Here is a 26,275-nt window from a genome sequence, read left to right on the forward strand (position 1 = left end):
TATGACTAAACAATGTCAAAATCCATGATCTTGAACAATAGTTTAGCTGAGCCTCTAATCTCACTGCCCCCTACTCTATGGACGAAGGCCTAAATTGTAAATCATGTTGCATTCATGGCTCCTCCGAGCATAGCCAAGCTAGGTGTAGAGTCAATCTGCGTCATTTCTAGGTTACTATTTAGTCGCAGCCTACCTTGTCCTCGTCCAATTTCGGATGTTGGGACTGGCTTGCCTCCATTGTTGTCTCGGCGAGAGTTAAAGGCTAGGTGAGTGAGTCTTACCTACTCGTGAGACTGCGCGTTGGGATTCTCTAGTCCTAACCATTTTGTTGTTTCCTCTGGCTTGGTGCATGGTTGTATTTGCTAGTCTTTTTATGGTACCTGAGTTAGATTTTTAGAGGAGCAGTGTTATATTTCACAGGACTGCAAATGATGTTGATGTGCATATAAATTAATGTTTTCTAGATCATTATGTTTTTAGAATTTTTGTCTGTTTGTGAGATTATGTTTGATATAGTGTTGGAATTAGGGAATTATTCTTGCTTTGTATGGATTTTTCTTAAGATTTCCATTATATTATGATCTTGTTGGCTGTAGGAACACCAGGGAGATAACACCTTGCAACTTGATTATCTTGAAGACGATAAGCACCCCTGGATCCACAACAAGATCCAACCAATCTTCGCACCGCACGGTGCAACAAGTTCCAGTGTGTACCATCGCATCAATCTCAAGGGAGTTGAAGGATTTGATTGGTCCAACAGAGCAACAACAACAACAGACTTTTATTGACAAGTACGAGCCTCCTGCATATTCATCTAACAAGATCTATTATATATGCTGATTCTTAATACATTAGAGCTTATCTTGGTGATGCATTGCACTTTTATTGATCCATCAAAGCTTATCTTGATGACGCATTGGGCTAACAACAAATGTGCATGTTGTAATCCTCAGGTACAATTTTGATCCTGTGAATGACTGTCCTCTCCCAGGCAGGTATGAATGGGTGAAGCTAGACTGATAGATTTTCATGACAAGAGAGCAACAACATGGACTTCTCCTCCTCCCCCTCAAACACCACAGTGTCGTGGCAGAGGTGCATACCATCACATTAGCTTCGTCTCTGTTGATGAAACTTGGGGTTAGCCTTTAGCCTTAATACATAGTCTTGTGTAGCAATATAGAGTTGATGCTGAGTTACAATACCCTGATCTGATTTGATCCCTCAAATCTACTGTAACCCTTAACAGCTCATTTTGTAAGGAACCTATCACCCTGCTACCAGTTGCTACATTAATGAATTACTGGATAATGATGTTTTATCCAATTATTAATAACCTTACATGTGTCTGAATCTATTGTAGCACCTGGAGTTGGTGCAATTTTCATGTATGCTTTTTTGCTTTTGGTATTCAGAAAGCTAGCTGCCATGTTTGAAATTTTGGCGCCTTATCCTGCGCCCTTCCATGATAGGCATTGGCATCTCCTCTCAATATTATGGTGCCTGTGCCATTATTGCTGCCATAGTTACATGCTCTGCATTTGCAATGCTCAATTGCTTTTTTTTTTGAGGTATGCAATGCTCAATTGCTTCTGCATTCTCTCGGTTCATGTAATGGTCATGAGAGTTTGGATCCTATCATTCTTGGTGTTCTCCATCTGGTGATCATGCATGCATGTGTGTGGTGCATGCTTAAAATCTTTTGTGCATTGTGAGCTGCTCTCCACTGTGCTTTAAGCTGCCAGCGTCTTTGGCTGTTGTGCTATGATGGCTTGATAAGTCATTTGGCCATTTGGGCATGTTACACTACCCGGCACAACGTCTTGACCTCTTCTGATTTTACCAGCAATATTTTTACCACATTACTGGTGTCGCTACTAGTGGTAACTAGTAAATGAGGCCCCTTTTTCACAGTTTATTCCTTTTACTGGTGCATGGGCCTTACCTCCGTTTCACCTGTCTTCCGGAGCTTTCTTTTTTAGTTGAATGACATACTTTTGATTTGCAAACTAGAAGGTGATTACTCAAATGTGTTGCTTCTTTGCTCCTCTGAAATCTGAAGCTACTACACAACTATCACTGTGCTGATTTTACTTTTAGGGCATGATTTTCCATGTTAGCATAGATCTGATTCCTTGTTCTTGGTAAGATCATATCGATGCATTTCATATTTAAACAAAAGTACAAACTCTAATGAGTACAATTCATATCCTGTCATTATCTTATCTCAAACAGTTTCTCTCTCGAAATGTTGAAGTGCCAAATACTACCAAATCCATTAGAATCTTTGCTGCAGGTTTTATTTAAAAATCTGGAGATGAGACTACTCAGCCGTCAGGCAGGGGCGAAGCTACGTTGTGTGTAGGGGGTGACGATGCACACACAAAAAAAGCAAAATTAGTGATAAGTCTAATTTTTCAGCTTATATATATACACCTCCACAGTTCAACTTCATGCATCCACAAGACAAGTACATCTCTCTCCAATTTGCTCTATCTTCGCTACTACTGTCAGCCTATGATACTTCTCATCTTTTGGAATGGTAAAACTATATGCAAGTCCTACTACTGTGAATACTTAATAGTATGAAGGATAGTAATCCTAATCCCTTCACAGTGCCTGTCAGGTGAAATAATTAAGCTTTTTCTTAACTTCCCACGTACCAAACGAAAATTGTTGAGACCCAAGGTTCCGCAAGCGTTTAGAAATCCAATGTCTTTACACTTTTTTTTGCGAGGAAACCCAATGTCTTTACACTTACCAAGACCGCGTCGTCTTTACCTAATTGCGATAGAATCCATATAAATTCCCGTGTCCCAAAAGGCATTAAACCCTTCCCCAAGGCTCCTCTTTGCTTTTCTAGCTCCACTTTCACCGTATCCATGGCAAGGCGTCTGGACAGCCAAGCAGCATGATCGGGTGCCAGTTTTTTGAGGAGCTGAAGGTGTCAGCTGCAGTAGTTGAACAACACAGTAGCTGAGTGCCTGAGGCGCGAAGCTGAAGGACCTGAGGACTGAGGAGTGGGCCCGGTCGCTTGGAAAAGAGCATGTGCAGCAAAGAACGGGGAGTTTTGTACAGAGATTGCAGCTGGTCGTGGCTGCCTTTTGTAGGTGGGCATCTGACGACAGCGAGAGTCTCAGAACCAGGGGCAAGGAGGGACGCGCCATGATTCTGAGCTTCGTAAAGCTCACCACGCGCCTTGGGATAATATGATGGCGCGGCCGGCTGGAGCCTGGAGTTGCCCAGCAATTCGTTTAGGCCGAGGTGGTGCCCAGCAAAAGTGTTCCGTGGGGATCTGTTTGATGGGAGGCAATGTATTTTGAATTCTAAGAATCTCTAGGTCTAGGATTATATTCTTGCGCTGTGAATGGCGTGTAGTAGGGATACAATATTCGTTGGTGTGGTTTGGCCCAATACAGGTATTCGGCTTCCTCGTGAAGATGGGAGCGGATTCCAGCTCCTCTCTAAAGCAAGCATCTTCAAAAGCTACTTCAAGAATTACTTAAAAGAAAGAGCTAGATCTTACCCAAAGGGACTAAACGTCTCCAACCATCTTTCGTCAATTTGATTTGACAACCCCTTGTTTATGTCAGTTCGAACTTAAAAAAAGAGTTTTTGAAAATTTGCTATCTTGAAATATCAACTCTCCTGATAGTATGCTAAAGGCAAACCATACAGAGAATCATTTGAGAAGCCAAAGTATTCCTACTGAATTCATATATGGATAACAATAAGATTAAATTCTTCTTGCAGAAAGATCACTATAATACTTGGAATGAAACCTTGAATCATCGTCTGTTATAGTTATCCATATATCCATACTTGAACAAACCGCGCATACCAAAATGTTGATGCTTTAGATACGAGGTCGAAAAATTTAGAAAGCTGAAAAATGTTGTAGCTACCTAGGCTCTAGATGAAACATGGGGAAAGAAATCGAAGTAAGTTTCGTGTTCCTATGGTATCTTGTGGAATTTGTGTGAAGTTCTCACACAAACTTCACAATAATGACACGCATCATCAAGACTGGTGGTGAACCATGTATAAACATCGTCATTCTTGGGTGATCGGATACGAGGATTTTAGGAAGTTCAAACAAAACAAGGTTTCTACGAGCTACTTGCGCTCCATTTCTAACGCTGGAGAAAGATCTAAAACAAACTTTTTCAGTTCCAACAGAAATTGAAAATTGTGTCACATGGTGAAATATGCGTCAATAGTCATGGGATTGTTCTGCTCATTCAGCCCGTGTTTGGTTGCAAAATACCAAATTTCAAAAAAAAATTCCGGCACCTGCATGGAGACTTAAATCTAGACGAAATAAAAAAACGCATTGCGACTGCAGTCTGTAAATGGCGAGACGAATTTAATGAACCTAATTAGGCTGTAATCAGACGCTAAATTGCTACAGTAATGCTACAGTAAACAACCTCTAATGACGAATTAATTAGGCTCATTAGATTCGTCTCGCGATTACAGACGAGTTCTGTAATTATTTTTATAATTAGTCTATGTTTAGTACTTCAAATGTAGAAAGATGCTTTTTCAAAAAATTTACAACGCGCAACCAAACAGGGCCTCAGTCATATGCGGTTTGGAATACTAGGTAAATATATCTGTGCTGCTATGAACAAAATTGATATAAATATTATAGATGTATAGTTGTTCGTGCATTAATTTATAAGGATATGTGTGATCGAGTTGTGGACAGAGGCTGGTCTGACTGGCATATGGGATGGATACCATCTATCAATGACACAAGGCAGATCAAATAAAAAAATTTAGATCGAAACGTTGTGTGCTTTAAAAATAGGCAAAATTTGCCCCTCACCCCCACATCGTTAAAAGGCGATCTTTGCTAGGAACCACTAAAAAAAATTATCAATGCAAAAAGAAACTAAAAACCATGTATATTTGCTAGGAGACATCACACTATGGCTGGGCGTTCGGGTTACCCGAACATTTCGGGTCGGGTTTTTCGGGCTTTTAAAATTTCGGGTTTTGAAAACTAGAACCCGAAATTTGCTGACAAAAATCAGAACCCGACATTTCGGGTACCCGAAATTTCGGGTTCGGGTTCGGGTAAACCCGAACCACCCGAATTGCCGACCCGCTCGCCCCGCGCCGCTTGGAGCAGGGGAGGCTTGCCCCACCCCACTGCCCGCTGCCGGCCGGCGCAGCTCCTCGGCCCGGCGCAGGTGAGGAGGCCGCAGCTCCTCGCCCGCCGGCCTGGCGCAGATCACCTGAGAGAGGGGCCGGAGGAGAGAGGCGGTGGAGATGGCGTTGGCGGAGGCCATTGGGAGACGGAGGAGCTGGGGCCGAGCTGAGAGGATAAGATGGAGGGGGTACGAGGGCGCAGAGGGAGCCAGGTGACGGTGAGGCGGCCGCCCCGGCGGCCACTGCGGCGAGGGCGAGATCCGGAGCTGCGCCGGCTCGCCTGCTCGCCGGGGAGGGAGAGGAAGGAGCGGGAGGCGCCGGATGCCTCCATGGATCCGGTCGGAGAAGAGGAGAGGGGGGGCCGGCACTGGATCCGGCCGCCGGGGGTCGCCGCGAGCAAGGGGGTCGCCTCGAGCAGCACCGTCGGAGGAAGTAGGCCGTGGTCGCGTGCGGTGGCGCGGGGACGGCGGCCGGCGGGCGAAGGGCGGTGGCGCGGCGGCGGTCGGCGGGCGAGGGGCGCTGGTGGCCTGGGCGACTCGCGAATCGCGACTCGGGTGTAGTGGCGGCGTGACTGACTGGGCCACTGGGGTGTGGGGTGGGCTGTGCGCCTGTGCGGCTGGGCTGGGCTGTGCGTCTAGGTTAGGGTTAAGGGTTTCGTGGGCTGGGCTGCAAGTGCAATGAGTAAATATACATGGGCTGGATTGTATTTCGGGTATTTCGGGTAGTTCGGGTACCGTGGCCCAATACCCGAACTACCCGTAATAATTTCAGGGTACCGTGGGTTAGAACCCGAAATAGGGTTCGGGTTTTTCGGGTTCGGGTTATTCGGGTTCGGTCTCGGGTTTTTCGGGCTCGGGTTTCGGGTTTCGGGTATTTTGCCCACCCATACATCACACACACTATTTTTGTTTTATTCTATTTAGTTGGAAAACTATACGGAATGACGATCATATCCCTGGTGCCATATCTCTCCTGCACACTAATTTCTCCATCTCGCTCACCCTCTTTCTTCTCGCTATTCGAGAACTAGCGGCAGCACACCCGTAGCGCCCTCGCGAACCAGCGGCATCGCGCCGTTTTTCCTCCCCCGCGCGGCCCTCCCCGGCATGCAGGCTTGAGCTGCAGCAGTGCAGCTCGACCAGGCGCAGTACCCCAGTGGCGCCCCAACTCCTCCCCCGCTACAACAGAACAGACGGATCCAGTGTTTTACACCAAATTATCACTCTTGTTTAATGTCTTCCAGCAAAGACATTTTTAGTGGCTTGTAGCAACATCAGTTTTGAACAATGTCCACTGCCAATTTTTGCCAAAGAAATAGGTATGGATTTTCCAAAAGGAATCCTAAACTAATGAAAATTAAAAACTAGCGGGAGAACCGCTCGAGCAGGAAAATTTCTGTAAATATCATGTTAATTTTCTCAAATTAGGAGGATCCATCTGAAATAAACACCGTTTACCTCAACCGCATCCACACATCCTTGGACGGGACCCGAACACCCGAGTCGTACGTATGACTATTGACTAAGACGCATTCTTTCCAACTACCCCCCACCTGCTTCTTCTAAATACAAGAACAACCACCTGGCACAGTTCAAACATCTCTACCCGTCTTCCGCCGCCCCTTCTTGCATCCGGCTCAGGATTTCGAACGGCCTCCAAATCCCTCTCCAGCTTACCCTTCCCCTTCCCAAGACTTCCCTCCCGATCTGGCCGCCGTACCTGCGTCCGTACCCCCGCGTCTCCGTCTCTCCGGCACTGCTTGAGAACCCCGGTTGGTCCCAATTGGCGAGAAACACCGGATCGAATTGGCTCTCGGAGCCGGAGGTCTTGCAGGATTCGATTCTTGGAGGCTGGACGGCTGCTTGAGCGCTTGACGGAGCCTGGCGAGCTGGGCTTTCTCCAGCTCCAGGTGGGAAAGGTGAACGAGCTGACGAGTTCTTTAACTGATTTTGCGCTTTATTTTAGCCTTGCTTGGCTGGCTCTTTCCCTTCTTTCCCCCTTTCGCTTCGCTTTATTCTTTGCAATATCTGATTTACCCTTTTGCTTTCCTCCCCCCCCCCCCCCCCTCTCTGTTGGGTTTTAAAGACATGGAGGGGTTGCAAAGTCTAAATCTTTGCATTCACTTGGCGAATTGGATAGGTAGGGGGTGGATAGGCTTTCTCGGTAGGTCCTTTTCCGGGGAGAATTCTATTTAGTTTCTTGGAATAAATGAGGATTTGCGGTCCGTAGCGTTCTTGTTTCTTGATCTGTTGGTGCGGAGGTTGATGCTCTTCTCGTCCTTCGTCTTCATGGGTAAGCTCCCCGGTTCCTTGTTTGTGCTCTCGTGTTCAGTTTGGTGGCTGCTGATTCGATGTTTGAGTTTGGTTAAGTTCTCTTGGTTCTTGCTAAACCACTGAGCTTATGTCGCAATTGGTGCATCATCGCGATGTGTCTTGTGCTAAATTGGGTGCGAGCTTGATGTCTATTGTTTGCACATGGCTTTGTTGTAATATTTCAGGTTGATCTTTGATGTGATTAGCTGTCAAAAAATGGCTACTGATGCTGTATACTTTACTATTGTTAGATAATTTGGAGGCAGGATGGGGCCAGAAATGATAGAGCATTATGGAGGGTAGGAAGAGGAGGGGAAGATTCCGGAATTCTCTCAGGCGGATGGCGATGGAGTGTCTATGCTCCGGTGAGCAGCTGAAGGGGGCTGATGAGACTGTCAGGTCGTCTGATTCTACAATCACAAAAGATTTCTCGGCCAGCGGGTACTCTTCTAGGAATGGAGAAATTGAACAGTACCTTGATAATGGCAACATAGAGGAAGCCGAGTTGTCGCTCCAGGAGGGCATATGCCTAAATTATGAGGTGGGTGTTTCCTTTTGTGAAACTAATTTTGTTGTGGCACTACGGACAGCTGAAAATCTTGCTGGATATGACTAAAAAACACCGCATTTTAAGTATCTGAACCTCCTTTCTTGTGTATCTGTATCTTGCACTTCCAGCAAAGATTTTATTGCGAAGATGCCTAAGTATCTTTTGTCATTTTATTCTTCCTTGTGAACATTGTTGCATATAAATTAAATCCACCTGCGTTCTGAATGTAATTGTGTTTGTGAAGGTAATTGAATAAAGGAATGCTTATCTTTCTTCCACTAGCATTGGTTCACTACCTCCTGCTGTTTATCAGTTTTTTTGTGCTATCATTTTCTTTTACACATAAAATATCATACAAAAGGTTCCTTTTCTATACATCAATATTTAAAAGGTATGTTCTTTCTAATTTCATAAAAGAACTGATTAATTTATTGCTGCTATCTCTGTTTCTTTGATTTGGTCTTACACTAGAATATCATTTTATCGCTGTTCTACATTTTCAGAATTATATTTGGACCTAGCTGTTTCTAGCATGACTAACAAAACCTGCTAAACAGGAAGCAAGGGCATTGCTAGGAAGGCTAGAATATCAACGGGGTCATGTAGAAGCGGCACTCCGTGTCTTTGATGGAATAGACATATCTGCATTGGTTCCTAAGGTGAAAATCTCAATTGCTAGAAAAGCTGATCGTCGAAAGACCCGTTCGCAGTGGGATTCTCCACCAATGCCCTTGCATGCTGTCAGCCTTCACATGGAGGCGATATATCTTAAAGCAAGAGCGCTTCATGATCTTGGAAAATACAAAGGTATGCTGCCTGCACATCGCTATAACTGTCACACATATGAAGTGGCTTGTGAATCAAGGGCACACATGTGAGTGCTTTGCATTGAAAAAAAAAAGGACTGCACTTCTTCTGTCCCTCTCTCTTTTTTTTTGGCATTTCAACCATGACATAGTTATGCATAAGGCTAGTGTAAATTTAATTCAATATGTTTGATTTTACAGAAGCTGCACAAGAATGTAGAATGATATTGGATATTGTGGAAGCAGCAATACCTGAGGGTTTACCACCAGGCTTTGGAAAAGGTTGTAAATTGAATGAAATAATATGCAAGGCTGTAGAGTTGCTCCCTGAGCTGTGGAAATCAGGGGGTTTTTCACTTGAAGCCATTTCTTCATATAGGAGGTCCCTTCTCAATAATTGGAATCTTGATGGAGAGACTGTAGCAAGGATACAAAAGAAATTTGCTGTTTTTCTCCTATATAGTGGTTGTGAAGCACGCCCTCCAAATCTCCATTCTCAGTTGGATGGTTCATTTGTACCTTGCAACAATATGGAAGAGGCTATTCTTCTTTTGATGATTCTATTGAGGAAGTTCAATCTCAAGAGGATTGAGCGGGATCCCTCTGTCATGCATCACCTTACTTTTGCACTGGCCATGTCAGGGCAGCTAATTCCACTGGCCGGACAATTTGAAGAACTGTTACCTGGAGTGTTAGATAAAAGAGAATGGTTATATAATGTTGCATTGTGTTACTTAGCAGAAGAAGATGATCTGAGCGCCCTGAATCTACTCAGACAAATTCTGAAGGCTGGAGAGGATTCTGATCATCTCAAAGAACTTCTCCTAGCTTCAAAGGCTTGTGTTGAGGTGAGTGCTCATACTGAAGGTGCTTCCTATGCACGGAGAGCCATTGCCAATATGCAGGGAGGATGCAAACAAATGCCCGGAGTTGCAGAGCTGTTGCTTGGTGTTACGCTTTCTAATCAAGCTAGAAGTGCAATATCTGAAACAGATAGAACTGCTTGGCAGTGTGAAGCACTGGAAGTGCTGGGGAATGCTGACAAGAAGATGCATGGGAAAGATTCTAGGGCATTGTACAGTCTGAGCCTTGAAAATGCTGAGCAGAGGAAATTAGAACCTGCTTCTTTTTATGCAAAGAAGCTGGTGAAACTTGAGGCTGGATCAGAGCTGAGGAGTTGGCTTCTTTTAGCTCGAATACTGAGTGCTCAGAAGCAGTTCGCCGATGCTGAAATAATTGTTGATGCTGCTCTAGATCAGACTGGCAAATGGAGTCAAGGAGATCTCTTGCGAACCAAAGCCAGAATTCAGGCTGCACAAGGGCAATTCAGAGATGCAGTTGAGACATACACCCAACTTCTTGCTATAATTCAACTTAGAACGAAAAGTTTAGCTTCTGGGATTCACTCGGCAAAGGTACTTTGAAACTTCGTTTTTTAAACATGGCAGCTGTAATTAAACATTCTTGCTAATAGCCCAATATGCCACATACACTCAGATTATAGGTGAAATTTTCTTATTGCTGCTTAATTGAATATCTGGTAGCATTTTCTTCCGGTCAAAGCAGCATACATTATATAGCAATTTGAAAGCATGCGGATTCGACAATTAAATACTCATTTTAATTTTAATATTCATGAATAGTTATGTTGATGTTATTGTTGCATACTTACTTCAACATCCTTTTTTTCTTTAAATAAATGGACAAGTTTTTGTCATATTAAATTTACATTAACCAACTATAGACATAGGGTTATTGCTACAGCCTCAAATTTTGGATATAAGTTTTTATCTCTACCATGAATTTAATTGCATTTATGCTACACATGGAACAACTGAGCACTTTTGCTGAAGTTAGTAAATACTTCCTACCCACTGACCTCTTAGCTTTTCATGCTGGTTGTTATGCCCATAGCACAGTAGCAATTAGGTTGTCAGTTGGTCATCATTATCTACGAAGCTCTTATATTACTTTCTACAGGGCAACAAGGATGATAAAGGCCTGGAAATAGAGACCTGGTATGATCTAGCTCTCTTGTACCTAGGTATGGCACAATGGAGGGATGCAGAGGTTTGTGTATTGAAGATAAGATCCATCAGTCCTTATTCTGCATTGGCTTGGCATGCTACAGGTCATTCTTGTTCATTTCTTTTAAATGACTAAAATCTTGCTTGCTACATTGTCATTTTGCTTTCATCATGCTTGATAATTGAAAAGTTGACATGTTTAATCAATTATCAAATCTAAAAATTCCAACCATATTCAACTATCTGCAATCTCTCTATTTAGTTTTCCAAAATGCATTAACTCATAAATTTTGAAATATTTTTCTTTTCCAAATTATTAGATTTGTAATTCAGTTATATATTTATAACCTTAGTTGTCCATTGAATTTATCTATTTGAGCTTCTTATGAGTCAAGGATCTGAAATTTCAGTTAACTTCAACAAAAGGCACTTTTTACACTATAGATACTTCATTTCATATTGTTCACAAAGTTATTCATTTCCAGGAAAAATATATGAAGCAAAAGGTCTTACAAAAGAAGCTTTGGGAGCTTTTTTCAGAGCATTAGGCCTTGATCCTAAACATGTCCCAAGTTTGATATCGATTGCCACTGTTCTACGGCAACTTGGTGACAGGCCGTTATCTTCTGTACGGTGCTTCCTGACTGATGCATTGCAACTGGATAGAACTAATCATGTTGCATGGTTCAATCTTGGCCTGCTTTACAAAGAGGAAGGTGGCAGATCAGTAGTTGAAGCTGCTGAATGCTTTCAAGCTTCTGCTTTTCTTGAAGAAACAGCACCTGTAGAGCCTTTCAGATGACAGATATATGTACAGGGGCTATAGATTTAAGCTGCTGTATGTATATTTTATATATTTTACCTATACTGGTAAAATAGTGGATTACAGAGTACCAGGAACGATTTTCAGGAGATCATAGCATTAGAAACTGTTGGAAAAGGTTTTGTTTAACAATTCAATCTATAGTTCCAAATTGTTTCTATGTAGTGATGCTCTTCAACCTTTGTGTAGGAACAGTGCTTACTGCGAGATACAGATAGACCAGTGACCAGTACAGAGTGTCAGTGTATCTTGAGCAAAATGCTTTCACATACAAGATATCAGGCTACACTGTTTATTTTTTGAGAAATTTAAAAAGATAAAATATGTTCTGTGAGTCCTTCAGAGTTCAGTTCAATATATCAACTGTAACCTTTCTTGCATATCGATAATAGGTTATAAGTTATTGGTGGTTTGTGACATCTTCTGTTAAAAAACAGACCCTACTTAACCTTGTGACTTGACATGATGTGCCAAATAGTTCAAAGTCCACATTGCACATACTCTGTCACAAATAGAAATCTATACATACTATTGTGACAATACTGTATTGATTTCTCTTGAGGCCTTCCCCTACTCCAGGAAGGTCCTTTATTGCTGTCAACTTGTCATGTTGCAGCTTAGCTAGTTGCATCAATTAATGTGGTAGATATTTGTCTCTGTTCAGCACTAATGAGATGGTATGCCAGCAACTGAAATTAAATTATGTCACTATCTTCTCGTCTGGTTTTGCCAGTCTGAAGGACAATTGCTGGTATGTGTTCTTTTCAACCAATCAAGGATTAGCTAGTTGCTTTTCAATAATGAAATCAATTCTTGCTCATATTTGTCTGTCCAGTAAGGGACCTATATGTCCATGCATTTATCTTTATAGGTCCGTGTACTGAATTTTTTAGGATTATCCATGCAGATGTTTAGCTATACAGTGAAGTGTTAAATACTGTTGTCTAAAAAAATCTTATTCATTTAACACTGGTTTGAAAAACTTTTGCTTACTTTACATTAAATTAGTTTAACCACAAGATTGAAAATAATTTATCCTCCCATTAATTTTAGCCCTGATTCATCATATGACTTAGTTTTGGTATTCTCTGTTGTTTTGGATTTACTGTGTTTTAACATGAGTTGTTTGGCTGTACAGGTCAACATCTGGAAAACTCCACCATGAAGATCTTGAGTTGTAACTATCGAACAAGGACAAGGAGTCAGAGATAGGGTGCAAATTGGTGGTTCTCAATGCGATTTTCAAGACCATTAAGGTTTTTTTGGGCATCATCTATGCAAATCAGAAGGCAGATAACCCTATCTTGTGAACCACTGTAGAGCTAAATCATTTCCAGATTTGCCACCCCCCCGTTTTGTTGGTTGGGGAAGGGCTAATAATGTCCATCCAATCACATAGCAGATATATGCTTGAGAGCCCAATTTCCATTGTGCAGCAAGTTTTCTGTTCCATATCTGTTCCCTATTCAGTGGTGCTAATATGAGTCGTGTGCTATGTATCCAATGTTTGTGCCAAATTCTAATGCAGAGGATTGGCAAAATTATAGTGTTAGTAAATCTAATATGCCTACCATCGGTGGGATTATATTGTTGTAGGCATGCATTATTTGGATGTTTGTCGATGCTTGGTGTTGGTAGGCTGATAGCTCTGATTCTATGGTTTGGTTTAATTACGGTTATAAGGCAGGAGTAATTGTTGACAAAGGCAAGGCATTCAAATTAACAATCTGGGAACTAAGGTAGATATATATTTGGCAAACTTTTACTTCACAGAGTAACTACAACTGCATTTAAAGACATCAATATTTGGTAAACTTTTATTTAATAGACTTCTGAAGTGAGCTTTTTCGTCCAAACCATTTTCAACCAGGCTACTTTGTTCAAGCTTTGCACCATTTCGTTGTTGACATGTCTAGAGTAATCTAAACCTGGACTAAATAGGCTAGTGAAAAACTATCTTCACAAAACATGCCTTCTTCACCAGTGGAGTTACGGACAAGAAAACAAGGGGGCCCTAAATTGTTCATAGTTTATTAAGAATCACATCCTATTTGCATATTATGATGTTAATCAATGATTGAATCAGGAACAGAGAGTAGAATCAAGGGGAAAAAATAGAAACAAACAATGCCTTCCGTAGCCTAATGTAGCTGGAGAAGGCACGTAAACCATGTAGGCCATTGCTTCTAGCACGCCTTGTCATGTAGGAAAAAAAAAGAGGTAGCTAAAACATCAATCCAGGGGACATTCATTAACAATAGTAAAACCTTGTAATTCGGGGAATATTGTATATGAAGGTAAAATATCACTATGAATATGACCAATTTGTAGTAGTTCTCGTCTGTAATTTTGCTACAATTTAAGAACAAGTTTATCAATTTATATAGCACAGAGGGTACAAATGAAACAATGTGCCAATCCGATAACTGACAAAACAAATATCGTGAGGTTAGGACAAATTGAGTGGAGATACAATCACCAAAGGCCATTCTGCTCTCATTTAAGGTAAATTTAGTAAAGCTAAGGAAAATTGACAGGACACGAAAAGTTTGTCATGCTGCAACTGAGCTTTCAACATACAATGCATATGCTGATCTGAGTCACAAACCATAGAAATGAAAACAATAACCCAAAACAGAAAAAAAATGAAATTCATGTGGAGCTGAAGATGCCAACACCACACTCTGTGGATCTTGGTGAGGTGAGGCCATCAGGAAGGAGGCGCTCCTTTGAACCCACCGATCTTAGCATCCACGGGTAATGCCCTAAGGTTTGTCAACCACCACTCTAAGCTAAGTAACGGAACAAGCAACGATAGAAAGGAAGAGAAAAGAAAATAGCAAGAAAAATATTGAACAACCTAGTGTCCTTACTTTTCTTTATTTTCTACATCAGCTCATTCAACCCGCCACTCCAGCCTCTTCTCCGCACTAATATACAATGTACCAAAATCTACATGACTTTTTATCCATCCATCATGCATCCTCATTAGCGCAGACGTTAGATAGAGAATCGCTAAGGCTAGACATTCTTACCGAGTTACCGTATTATTTTTATGCTAAAATTCCAAATTTAGATCTCACAGAGATGCACTTACATCATTTCAACCTGTGTTTAAATCATTTCAGCACAAACCAATAACAGGGCTGGTGAAAGCTGAGATAGATTCTCTAGTTGATTAATCCCACGAGCTACTCATGTACTGAAACTCCCCCAACCAGATTAAGCTAACAACATATTTCTTAGTGCCGTAGACTCATTGACAAGTAGAGATTGGCCAAGAACATCACAATATAATTATTCAGAAAGTATTTTTTTATAATACCCGTTTTAATTATTTGGTTGAGTACAAAAGATAAACTTTCGCCTACCAGCTCCCCTTAACATTCGGCCCAAACCATCCAGCCTATTATATCGGGCCAGTGAGACATGGCCCAAACTCACTTAAAATTTAAGCTAAACAATGCAGACCCCTCGGCCCAACCAACGAGCCAAATTCTCCTTTCCCCAAAGGCCCAAACGAATCACGGCATCAGCACACTGCACACCCAGCCAAATTCTCCGTCCGCGCGACCCAGATGCTCCTCCACTCTTCCGCCTGCCGCGGCAGCCACCTCCTCGCCGCCTGTAGCAACATCAGCGGCCGGTTCCTCCACTTCCCTTCCGCGTCCACCCACCTCGAAACCCTAGGCGCGCTCAGGAACCTTGCCGACATGTCGTACCGCGGCGGGCGCGGGGGCGGCGGGCCCAACTCCCACCGCGGGCGCGGCCGAGGCGGCGGCGGCGGCGGCGGCGGAGGCAGGGGAGGCCGCGGCGGCGGCGGCGGGGGACGCGGGGAGCAGAGGTGGTGGGACCCTCAGTGGCGCGCGGAGCGGCTCCGGCAGATGCATGGGGAGGTGAGGGCGCTCGGTCCCGTGCCCCCTCGGCGTGGCGATGCGATTGGTTGTTTCGCGTAGATGTTTCCACGCGACGGCGGCGAATTTATGGATCGTGATGCCGCGATGATTTTGCGCTTTTAATCCATCCTCCGAAATCTAAATTTTGCATGTGTTACGGAGTCCGTAGCAGCTTTCCATGTTAGTTGTATATAAGTTTCCTATGTTGGATTGAACCAGACCTTTACTGGAGTTCCGTGTATCTTTGCTATTTTTTTTAGCTTTAGTGACCAGACGTTAATGTGCACTAGGCGTGTAGTCTTCCACAGTTTGTAGCAACATATCCACAGTTTCGTACTCAGCTTACTGGTTGCCTTGTTTCACTGGTGGAACTGCCAGTTAGACCTGGTATAACCTGTTTATCTCTAATTTATTGTTATGGACAGAAGTTGAGCAGGTTGTACTGCTTTTCTCTTTGCTCACTTGGTTTGGTAAACTTAGGGTGTTAGGCTGTGCAATTAGCCTGAGATGCATGGTTCGACAAAATTTGCTTCACTTGTTGTACGCATCACTTACGCTTTTGCTCATCTTACAAGTTTTTGCATGCTCACTATCTTCAGGTGGAAAAGGTCGATGAGAATGAATGGTGGAACAGGATCGGACAATTAAGAGAAGGGACCCAACAGGAGCTAGTAGTCAAGCGGAATTTTGGACGGGATGGACAGAACATACTTGCAGACATGGCTCGGAGACAAGGGCTTTACTTGTAATGATCACATTCCTAGTCTCCACTTCACATCTTTACGACCATTCTCAACTAGAATGAATAGATGCAATGGTGTTCGAGGAAAAAAAATAGTAGATGCAATGCCTGGCTATGTTCTCTGTCCTTTAACTTTGGTAGTTCTATCTATTTTGTGCGCTTTCTGTTTAGCCTGTGAATCACAATTCAAAGCTGACAAATTCTACTTTACCTGGCTCGCCTTTTAACCTGGGGAAGATAGTAATGCATACAACAAAGGGAAGACCCTGGTTTTCAGTAAGGTGCCATTACCTGATTATCGAGCAGATCTTGATGAGAGGCATGGATCAACCCAAAAGGAGGTGCTATGTGGTATCTGATTGATACTGTATAATAACATGGTTATAAGCGCCATTTTATTTATTGTTATTTCTATTTTTTACTGGGGCAGATTAAGATGTCTAATCAGACAGAGAGGCGAGTGGAAGACCTTTTGTCCAGGTCAAAGTTGAGTACCAATGATCCTGCAAGCTCATCTAATGTATCGATGAGGAAATCTTTGCCTAGCACATCCTCATCAGTTGTTGAACGACCAGCAGATATTGATAAAGAAAAGTTCAGCTCTCAGCTTAGGGATTTGCAGAATTCAAGGAAGGTATTGTCAATTAATGCAACTCCCTCCCCTCCCCGTCCTTTAACAATTTATACAATTTATGAGCATTCCTTCAGGGATCCTACCATCTATGTTTTCTTCCAGATGACGCCAAGTGCTAGATCAATGCAGTCTTTCAGGGAGAAATTACCTGCATTCAATATGAGAGAAGGATTTCTGAAAGCAGTAGCAGCTAATCAGGCAAGTTTATTCTACTTTCTTGTGTACCCACTGCATGTTCTGTCTGGAAAGAGCATGGTAGCCTTAGAAGTAAATATCTTCCATGGTATGCCCTGTTATTTTCCTTTGCTATTACTTTCTTTTCCTTTCTGCAGAAAGCTATCTTGTGAATGAATGAACATAATTAACATGAGTTCTCAGAATTTATTGATGCAAAGATCCTGGCATTGATCAGTGGTGACATATTCATACTATCAAATGATTACTGTGGAGTTCTATTTCTTTACTAGACAGAGCTGCTCTTACTTTAGTGGTCATTCCATCCCCCCCCCCCACCCCTCCTTTAACTTGTTGGGTTTTCCTGTATCAGGTTCTGGTCATATCTGGTGAGACAGGTTGTGGTAAAACAACCCAGCTTCCACAGTTCATTCTAGAAGAAGAAATAGATAACCTCCGTGGTGCTGATTGCAGCATAATTTGTACTCAGCCCCGCCGTATATCTGCCATATCAGTAGCAGCAAGAGTAGCTTCTGAGAGAGGTGAAGAGCTCGGTGAGACTGTTGGGTACCAGATTCGCCTAGAATCAAAACGGTCTGCACAAACACGACTGCTGTTCTGCACTACTGGAGTTTTGCTTAGAAGACTGGTATGATTCATTTATAGAATTGTTAAATTCATGTCCTAGGATAGCCAGGCCACTTAATCATTGCTTGTTTTCTTTTATCTTCTCTTAATTTAAATTGAAGTGCATTTTTCCTTGATTTGTTGGTGATTGCTACCTTTAATTGTAAATTGGAATTGGTACTTTAGTTCTACATAGCTTACTTGGAAGCAGCTCCATAATTGATAGTATACTATAAAATTAATCTCAAAACTAAGTTCCTTTAGTGAACATGCTCCTTGACACCGGTGAAAGTATTCTATACTGTCATTTCAATGCATTTAACTGATTTTGTGATTTGCACACAGGAGCTTTTAGTTACCTGACTTATGGCATCTATACTTACGGATACCATCGCTGAATCGAATGTGTACTGGCATAGTTTTCCTAACTCACTTCAGCCCACCTTAAGACTTGGACTTGCTATTCAATTCACCAGCTAGTTTATATTTTCTTGTATGCTGTCATTTTGGTTTCATTAGCCTTGATTTAATAGTTAATGATATACTGTGTAGGTTCAAGAGCCAGACTTAGTTGGTGTAAGTCATTTACTAGTTGATGAAATTCATGAACGTGGCATGAATGAAGATTTTCTCATCATAATACTGCGTGACCTTCTACTAAGACGTCCAGACCTTCGCCTTATATTGATGAGTGCAACTATAAATGCAGAACTGTTTTCCAAGTACTTCGGAGATGCTCCAATAATGCACATCCCGGTACTGAAATCTTTCTTGAACAACATCGATAGAAGACATGATGGATTCAATATTTCTGTATGTTATATTTAAGAGGAAACATTTTGGACAGGGTTTCACCTTTCCTGTTACCGAGTTTTTTCTGGAAGATGTCTTAGAAAAGACTCGTTACAAAATCAAGTCCGAACGTGATAGTTCTGCAGGTAGTTCGAGAAAAAAGAGGTTTTCATCAGTTAAGAGTGATCCATTATCTGATCTTTTTGAGGTAAATTTCATTTTTTTCCTTGTCACATCAATCCTGCACCCCCCCCCAAACCCCCCAAAACACACGCACACAGAAAAAAAAATCTATTACTGATGCATATGGAGTAGTCCAGTTGTGTACTTGTGATCTGTGCGTTGTCACACTGATTTAGCATTTCTCTCTCTAATACAGTTAAATAAAAACCAAATCTTTGAGAAACTAATCTTTGCAGAAACCAGGAGTGTTTGGTTTTCCTTTAACACTAGGAGCATTATAGTTTGCTCACCTCATGTGGTTTTCCAGGATATCGACATTGATAAGGAATATGAAAATTACAGCATTACAACAAGGCTGTCCCTTGAAGCTTGGTCTGCTGCTGAACTAGATTTGAGCCTGGTATGTACTTCATAATTTTTCCTATAATTTAAGTGCATATATTTGATTCAACAATTAATCCCTCCGTTCAGATTTACTAGGTGCAGATTGTTTTGTTTAGCTGTTCAAATATAGAGGACACACACTCTTCCCAATGCAGAAATTTACAGGAATACCGCTAGTTTGGTCAAGCATGCACAATGGTATTAACTTATTGTTATTCCCAAGCAGTCACTTCTGTAAGCGCGTGAGCAGGCATGCAGCTCATGCGGCTGCATTAACTACCAGAGGAAACCTGGCATCAACAGGCTAGCAATGAATGCACAATTAACACTAAGAAAGGGAAATATTGTCCATTGAGCAACATCCTTGGTCTTTGAGCTGAAAAAATGGCGCCCTGTAAATCCGAATGGAGGGAGTAGCTTGAATTTTTATTTTTTTTGGTATAATTGTGGATGTTAAACTAGTTTCATGAATATGTCATTACATACATATGCTAGATGTTCAAAAAAAGGAAGAACGTGGGGCCCTGCACAATTGGTAGATTGTACAATCATCAATTTCTTTATCAACCATTTTTTTCACATGTACAGATCAATAAGAGCTTTCCGAACTTCAACGGTGCCCCCCACCCATTACCCCAAACACACACACACACAAACACCCACACACCCACCCCTATGTGCTCTTCATGATTCATTAGAACTGTATGTGCATTCTTTTTTCTTCAGTCATTGTGGAAGACATAGTTCTGAGTTTCCATTGTCATATGTCAAATAGGTTTCCATCCAAGTATAGGCATGTGCTAATGCTTAAAGAGGCTCTGTTTTGTTGCTCAGTGTCATTTCTTGCATGTTCTTTGTCACAGTTGTCTACTTCTTGTCTGTACTTCAACTTTGCACACCAACATCATTATTACCTAATTCACTGCCAACCATATAAAAGAGAATATGTTGCATGCTAGTAACTTCTTTCAGTAACACATTATAACATATTTGTGCAGCTAATGCCTTATGTTGACATTTTAGGTAGAAAGTACAATTGAGTATATTTGTCGCTATGAAGCAGAAGGTGCAATTCTTGTCTTCCTTACTGGCTGGGATGAAATTTCGAAACTTCTGGACAAAATTAAAGGAAATACTTTCCTTGGAAGTTCAAACAGATTCCTTGTTCTTCCTTTGCATGGTTCTATGCCAACTGTCAATCAGCATGAAATTTTTGACAGACCGCCAGTTAATGTGAGGTGAATCACTTAGCTACTTATCGAGAAAATAGAATATTTAGTGTGTTATGGACATGATTGTGATGCACATATAATTTTTTCCTTTTTCTTTACTTGCATAACTTCTCCTGGGCATCTTTTAACCACCATGTTTTGCTTAGGAAGCAGTAGAAATATGCTGGTTTTTTCACCCTTATAGCCTTAAGTTTCATTGATATCTCAACTTCTCTATGATAGCGAAGTTTAATTTTCGTACTAAAGTAGCACATGCCACATAGTTAAATTACCATCAGGAAGTGAACTAACAAAGGTGCAGATTATGGCCTTCTTTTAGCAAAGCATGAGTATTATTACTAATGAAATTGACTTCTACCATTTCCCTTCCAGTACCCTTTTATGTGGACTAGTTCAATTTATTATGGTATTTTGGAACACATATGATCATAAATGTATTTATTTCCTTTCTCATTACTTTTGCTTTATGTTAAATTACCATTCTTTTTAATTTGAATGGTTTTTCTCGATTTTAATTGTTTCATGTTATGCACTCACGCACAATTGTTGTTGGACAATTTGTTTAAGCTACATCTTGTAATGCCAATGATGTTCTATTGGAACTACTTTACATTCCTTATTGTTTATTGACAATTATGTATGTAATTTCAGAAAAATTGTTCTGGCAACCAATATTGCGGAGAGTAGTATCACTATAGATGATGTTGTCTATGTAATTGATTGTGGTAAGGCAAAGGAAACAAGCTATGATGCTTTGAACAAACTTGCATGCCTTCTACCATCATGGATATCAAAAGCTTCTGCTCATCAGGTATGTTGCTGCTGTCACTGTAACTAGGCATTATGGCAAATTTGAAAAATCATTGACATTACCCTTGTTTGTTATGTTACACAGAGGCGAGGCCGTGCAGGCCGCGTTCAGCCAGGATTTTGCTATAGGCTTTATCCAAAAGTCATTCATGACGCAATGCCACAGTTTCAATTGCCTGAAATTCTTAGGACTCCTTTGCAAGAACTATGCCTTACTATCAAAAGCTTACAGCTTGGAGCAGTATCCTCCTTTTTGGCAAAATCACTGCAACCTCCCGATCCTCTTTCTGTCAAGAATGCAATTGAGCTTCTTAAAACCATCGGCGCACTCGATGATATGGAGGAACTCACTTCTCTAGGTATGAAGTGTTCTAGCCTATTTGATTTGATTCCAGGTTCCAGCTCATGGGCACTTTGCTCATTCGTGTTTTGTTCTGTACAGGACGACATCTCTGTACACTTCCACTGGATCCAAACCTTGGAAAAATGCTACTTATGGGATCTGTATTCCAGTGCCTGGACCCAGTATTAACAATTGCTGCTGCTCTTGCATACCGTAGTCCATTTGTGCTCCCAATTGATAGAAAAGAAGAAGCTGATGCTGTTAAAAGATCATTTGCTGGTGATTCCTGCAGGTAATTACTGTAACAGTTTTGTTACTTTGACATTTACTTAGGATTAAGGAAGCATTTTTGGATACTCAACTAACAAGATGGTATTTCTACAACCATGGACAATAGAATCATGTCTGACTATTTTCAAAAAAAATAAAAAGTAAAGGAAAAAACATGTATATATGTGATTTGTTTGTTTTGTGCCTGTTTAAATGTAGCAATTTTTTTAGTACTGGAATGTATGTCATCTTGTATGAGCACTTCAGTACTGTAGATACTATTTGTCTATTTACTTTTAGCACCTGAAGTACAGTTGCTTCTTAGATAGGAGCTAGAGTGAAGTTTATCCGACAGCAACGCCATTCAATGCCAAAAGTTGTGTCTTCCAGGGCCTGATAATTTCTTGTAACTTCTTTTGCCAGTGATCACATTGCTCTTCTTAAGGCGTTTGTAGCATGGAAGGAAGCAAAACGTAGTGGCAGAGAACGTTCTTTCTGTTGGGAAAGTTTTTTGTCCCCCATGACCCTGAAGATGATGGACGACATGCGAAATCAATTCTTTGATCTACTATCTGATATTGGGTTTGTTAGCAAGACAAGAGGAGTGAAGGTTAGTTATGAGCCCTCCTTCATTTCACAAATATTGTTTATGCAACTACATATAGCTCTATTTCATTCAAACGTTTAGTTCATTGTTTTGATCTTACTATATAACTACATTAGACTGTTTTGCTATTGATCTCTGATTTATTTCAAACATGCAATGGTTCAGGCATATAACCAATATGGCAGCGATCTCGAGATGGTCTGTGCTGTCTTGTGTGCTGGGCTTTACCCGAATGTCGTACAATGTAAAAGGCGAGGAAAGAGAACGGCTTTCTACACCAAAGATGTGGGAAAAGTGGACATTCATCCTTCATCAGTGAATGCATTTGTGAACCAATTTCCATTGCCTTACTTGGTTTACAGCGAGAAGGTTAAGACGGCTAGCATTTATGTGAGGGACTCCACAAATATATCAGACTATGCCCTTTTACTTTTTGGTGGTTCCCTTATTCCAAGCAAAACTGGAGAAGGCATTGAGATGCTCGGGGGTTATCTTCATTTCTCGGCACCAAAGAGTACAATAGAGTTGATTCAGGTATGACCAACTTCAATATAATATAAATAGTTCTCATTACTCTTGCTCCAAAAAATTGATTTTTATTACTACATGCTTATGCCTTGAAATCTAGAAATGATAAATGTCGAATTTTGGTGCTGTTGACCCTGTTTACTGTTTACTGAGCATTTGTGTTCAAGTCCTTCTGAACTCCAAATTGACTTTCGGTGCCTGAATTCTATAGAAACCAAGGCCCTATTGGTTCAGGATAAGATTAATTGAATCCTGAACACCCATTGACAATTAATGGATAAAAAAGCTTGTTGAGGATAAGGTTATTACAATATTTTCTTTGTTCTAATTTGGGATTCATTTGCATTAAACAGAGATTAAGAGGTGAATTGGATAAACTCCTCCGGAGGAAGATTGAGGAACCTGGTCTTGACATCTTTTCAGAAGGAAAATGTGTTGTGGCGGCAGCTGTAGAACTTTTGCACAGTCAAAATGTGTACCACTAGATGCTACATATACACGGTCCATAAGGCAATTTTTGCACTAGACGAAAGTGATACTAGGCGATGCTTTCTGTAGTATTTATAGAAGTTATATTTCCCAAAGATGTTCGTGGCTCCAGTGTGTGTTCGACACCTCCCAGTTCATGGAAGCAGGAAATTTTGACATCTTGTCATTGTTACACAGGAGATGTATCAATGTGGTAATTCGGTCAATTTATCTGCTATCTAATGTGTTAAGCGGAAGTGAATTTTGTTATCATTCATTTGATTTTTGGAGTGGGTCGTTGAACACTTCTTATGTGGCATTCTAGTTTGAGAGGGTTTCAAAATCCGTGTGGCAACCTGCCTAGAAAATCAACTACAAATCCATTAATTCTTGCTGTTTTGTAGAAGGGGTAACATACTAACACACCATGGTTACTATTCAATCAGCTACTTGCTCCATTCAGAAATGTAATATGTAATTTGATCAAGGAAAAGTTAAACTTTACAAATTTCGACCAACAATTAGCTAAGTCATATTAGCATAAAACCTGTACCGTATATTTGTATTCAAAGTGAGCTTATATTGATTCTTTAGCAGTTGATGTTATATTGCAAGAGAAATTAAGGGTCAAAATCTATTCCTCTGTTAAAACATGTCTTGCATTTCTAAACGAAGAGAGTATTTGCTTCTAAGCATAAAAGGAGTACTAAATGAACGCTGGAAGTTTTCCAATGAATAGTTTTGTTTCCTATATGATTATTAGGCCAGCCTCAATGAAAATTTTATGGCATTAATTTTTACGTCACATCATTAGTTTTGCTACATGGCGAGGAGAGAGAATGAGAAAGTTTCATGGGACGAGACATTTGGCATAGTTATCTAGTTTTAAGTCTAGGTAACTGTGAACTAAGACCGGCTTCAAATAGAACGTGTGAGTGAATAGGAATCTAAAAGTGTAAATATACGAAGGCAAAGAGTGTAAAAGTGATAAATAAGAAAAGGTGCACAATCTCGACGAATTACTTCTGAATAACTTCAGAAATCATATGGGAGAACCATAGCATTTCGCGACTCATTGGTAAATTTACTTTGATTCTCTGTAGACCAATAATGTGAGACTCATTGGTACTCTTTCTACAACTACATTAGTATTAATCTCGAAATTCTTTAAACGGGAAATAATTAGTGTGGAATTTATATGATATAGAGCACTCATATCGATAAAATAGTTTGAGCTATTTACTAGAAGGGCCTAACCCTTTTTCCAACGCCGAATCGACGACCTATGTATAAAATAAAATAAAAAGAGATTTTTTTTGGATTTGAAGAAAAAAGAAAAGGTATTGGATCAATCCGCGGGTCCAGCTCAGAGGTAGGAGTGGGGGTAGGCCGGTACGGTGATTCCGCTCTCCGTGTGCCTTATTCCATGAAGGTTGTAGCCTGTAGCTCTCAAAGATACGTCACTATTTTTAATATGCTTTTACAAAGTTTTTAAATTTTCAGCAGACTTTTCATTTACTATTTGAAAGTTGGAGATGCAGAGTATTTCAAATATGTGGCTTCAAAGGTTTTTGGATTCCAGATATAAATGATTTGATATATGATTAGGAGCTGGAAATGTACAACGTTTTGATATGCAATTTCATACTTTTGTTTTTGTATTCTGAGTACAAAGTTTATTCGAAGTACGAGGTTTTCCATTTGTAAACTGAAAGCAACGGATGTACGAGGTTTTTTATTCTATATATAGAGTTTTTTTATTGTGTGATTATGCGCTGGAGGTATATAAAGTTATTCCGTGCACAAAATATTGAGAATTAAAAAAAAAGTTTTGATATTATTCGCAAAGGAGTGTCTACACAGCAGTGCAAGTGTGCAACAGAGGATAAGCCCCAAGCCCCCATCCACTCGCAGAAGGCAGAACCTCCCGCTCGTCTGCTCCAATCCAGCAAGGCAGGTAAGCAGCCATGGCGCCTCTGGCCCTCCGCCCCACCATCTCGGCCACCGCCGCCTCCACGACACTTGCGACCGTTGGCTCCCTTTGCCGCCACGCTGCCAAATCCCGCCGGCGCCCCACCATCACCTGCAAGGCGGAGCCGAGCGGCGGCAACAGCACCCTGGAGCTGGCCGCGGGTGCCGCCGGGCTGGCCTCGAGCGCGACGGTGGCGTGGTCCCTGTACACGCTGAACACGACGGGCTGCGGCCTGCCCCCGGGCCCCGGCGGCGCCCTCGGCGCCGCGGAGGGGGTCAGCTACCTCGTCGTGGCGGGCCTGGTCGGGTGGTCGGTCACCACCAAGGCGCGCACGGGGTCGGGCCTCCCCGCCGGCCCCTACGGCCTCCTCGGCGCCTCCGAGGGCGTCGCCTACCTCACCGCAGTCGCCATCGCCGTTGTCTTCGGCCTGCAGTTCTTGCAGCAGGGGTCGATCCCGGGCCCGTTGCCGTCGGAGCAGTGCTTTGGCTGACCCTGTAGCTCATCCCGCTCACACTTTGCCGGCTGCAAAGCTCTACGGTTGGGTATTGCTGAGAGATTGAATGTGTACTCTGCGATCTGTTGAATTGCAGTATATACATGCGTGTCCGTTGGTGACTGTAGATCTGTAGTTTTTCAATCTGAGCTTCCATTTTTGCCTACTTCACTGGTTCTTGAGCTGAGACGTTTTCTTTTGAGGTTTCTGTGTTCAAGGATTGGGTAGATTCTTCAGAATTTGAGAAAATGAGACCAAATTTTGAAATGTAGCCGCGATTGCAAGAATGGAGCACTGCTGGATAAGGTTTAAAAATAGAGTTCTGGAAAACAGCTGTAGAAATCCTACGGCTGCCTACGGTTGCGCCTGTTTGGTTTGAGCCAGCCATTTGCTGCCTGGGCCAGGCAGCACCTCCAGGCCGTCGATTTCATCAGCCTGGGGT

General features: G+C 41.7%; 2 protein-coding genes across 2 annotated transcripts; both read left to right on the forward strand.

Moving 5' to 3' along the window:
• The first annotated feature begins 6,726 nt into the window (after positions 1–6,726).
• LOC120647831 (DExH-box ATP-dependent RNA helicase DExH1-like) lies at positions 6,727–23,676 on the forward strand. The gene is made up of 23 exons (XM_039924662.1): positions 6,727–7,078; positions 7,724–8,013; positions 8,580–8,829; positions 9,030–10,243; positions 10,809–10,959; positions 11,341–11,656; positions 12,817–12,855; positions 15,148–15,574; positions 16,174–16,319; positions 16,558–16,657; positions 16,747–16,950; positions 17,053–17,148; positions 17,498–17,773; positions 18,304–18,507; positions 18,599–18,751; positions 19,034–19,126; positions 20,134–20,348; positions 20,994–21,153; positions 21,238–21,511; positions 21,595–21,787; positions 22,189–22,375; positions 22,538–22,906; positions 23,254–23,676. Exons 2-23 carry the CDS (start codon positions 7,765–7,767, stop codon positions 23,383–23,385), a joined length of 5,448 nt encoding a protein of 1,815 aa, XP_039780596.1. The 5' UTR covers positions 6,727–7,078; positions 7,724–7,764; the 3' UTR covers positions 23,386–23,676.
• A 1,512-nt stretch (positions 23,677–25,188) lies between these two features.
• On the forward strand, positions 25,189–26,004 carry LOC120650812. Its single transcript, XM_039928098.1, has one exon. The coding sequence runs from the start codon at positions 25,336–25,338 to the stop codon at positions 25,828–25,830; it is 495 nt and encodes a 164-aa protein (XP_039784032.1). The 5' UTR covers positions 25,189–25,335; the 3' UTR covers positions 25,831–26,004.
• The last annotated feature ends 271 nt before the right edge of the window (positions 26,005–26,275 follow it).

Source organism: Panicum virgatum, chromosome 9K, assembly GCF_016808335.1.
Source record: "Panicum virgatum strain AP13 chromosome 9K, P.virgatum_v5, whole genome shotgun sequence".
Taxonomy (NCBI): domain Eukaryota; kingdom Viridiplantae; phylum Streptophyta; class Magnoliopsida; order Poales; family Poaceae; genus Panicum; species Panicum virgatum.

Coding starts and splice junctions, on each gene's coding strand:
- LOC120647831 (XM_039924662.1), top strand. CDS start 7,765: ATGGAGGGTAGGAAGAGGAGGGGAAGATTCCGGAATTCTCTCAGGCGG. Junction 8,830..9,029: donor TGATCTTGGAAAATACAAAG/GTATGCTGCCTG, acceptor TTGATTTTACAG/AAGCTGCACAAGAATGTAGA. Junction 16,951..17,052: donor ATTTGCAGAATTCAAGGAAG/GTATTGTCAATT, acceptor GTTTTCTTCCAG/ATGACGCCAAGTGCTAGATC.
- LOC120650812 (XM_039928098.1), top strand. CDS start 25,336: ATGGCGCCTCTGGCCCTCCGCCCCACCATCTCGGCCACCGCCGCCTCC.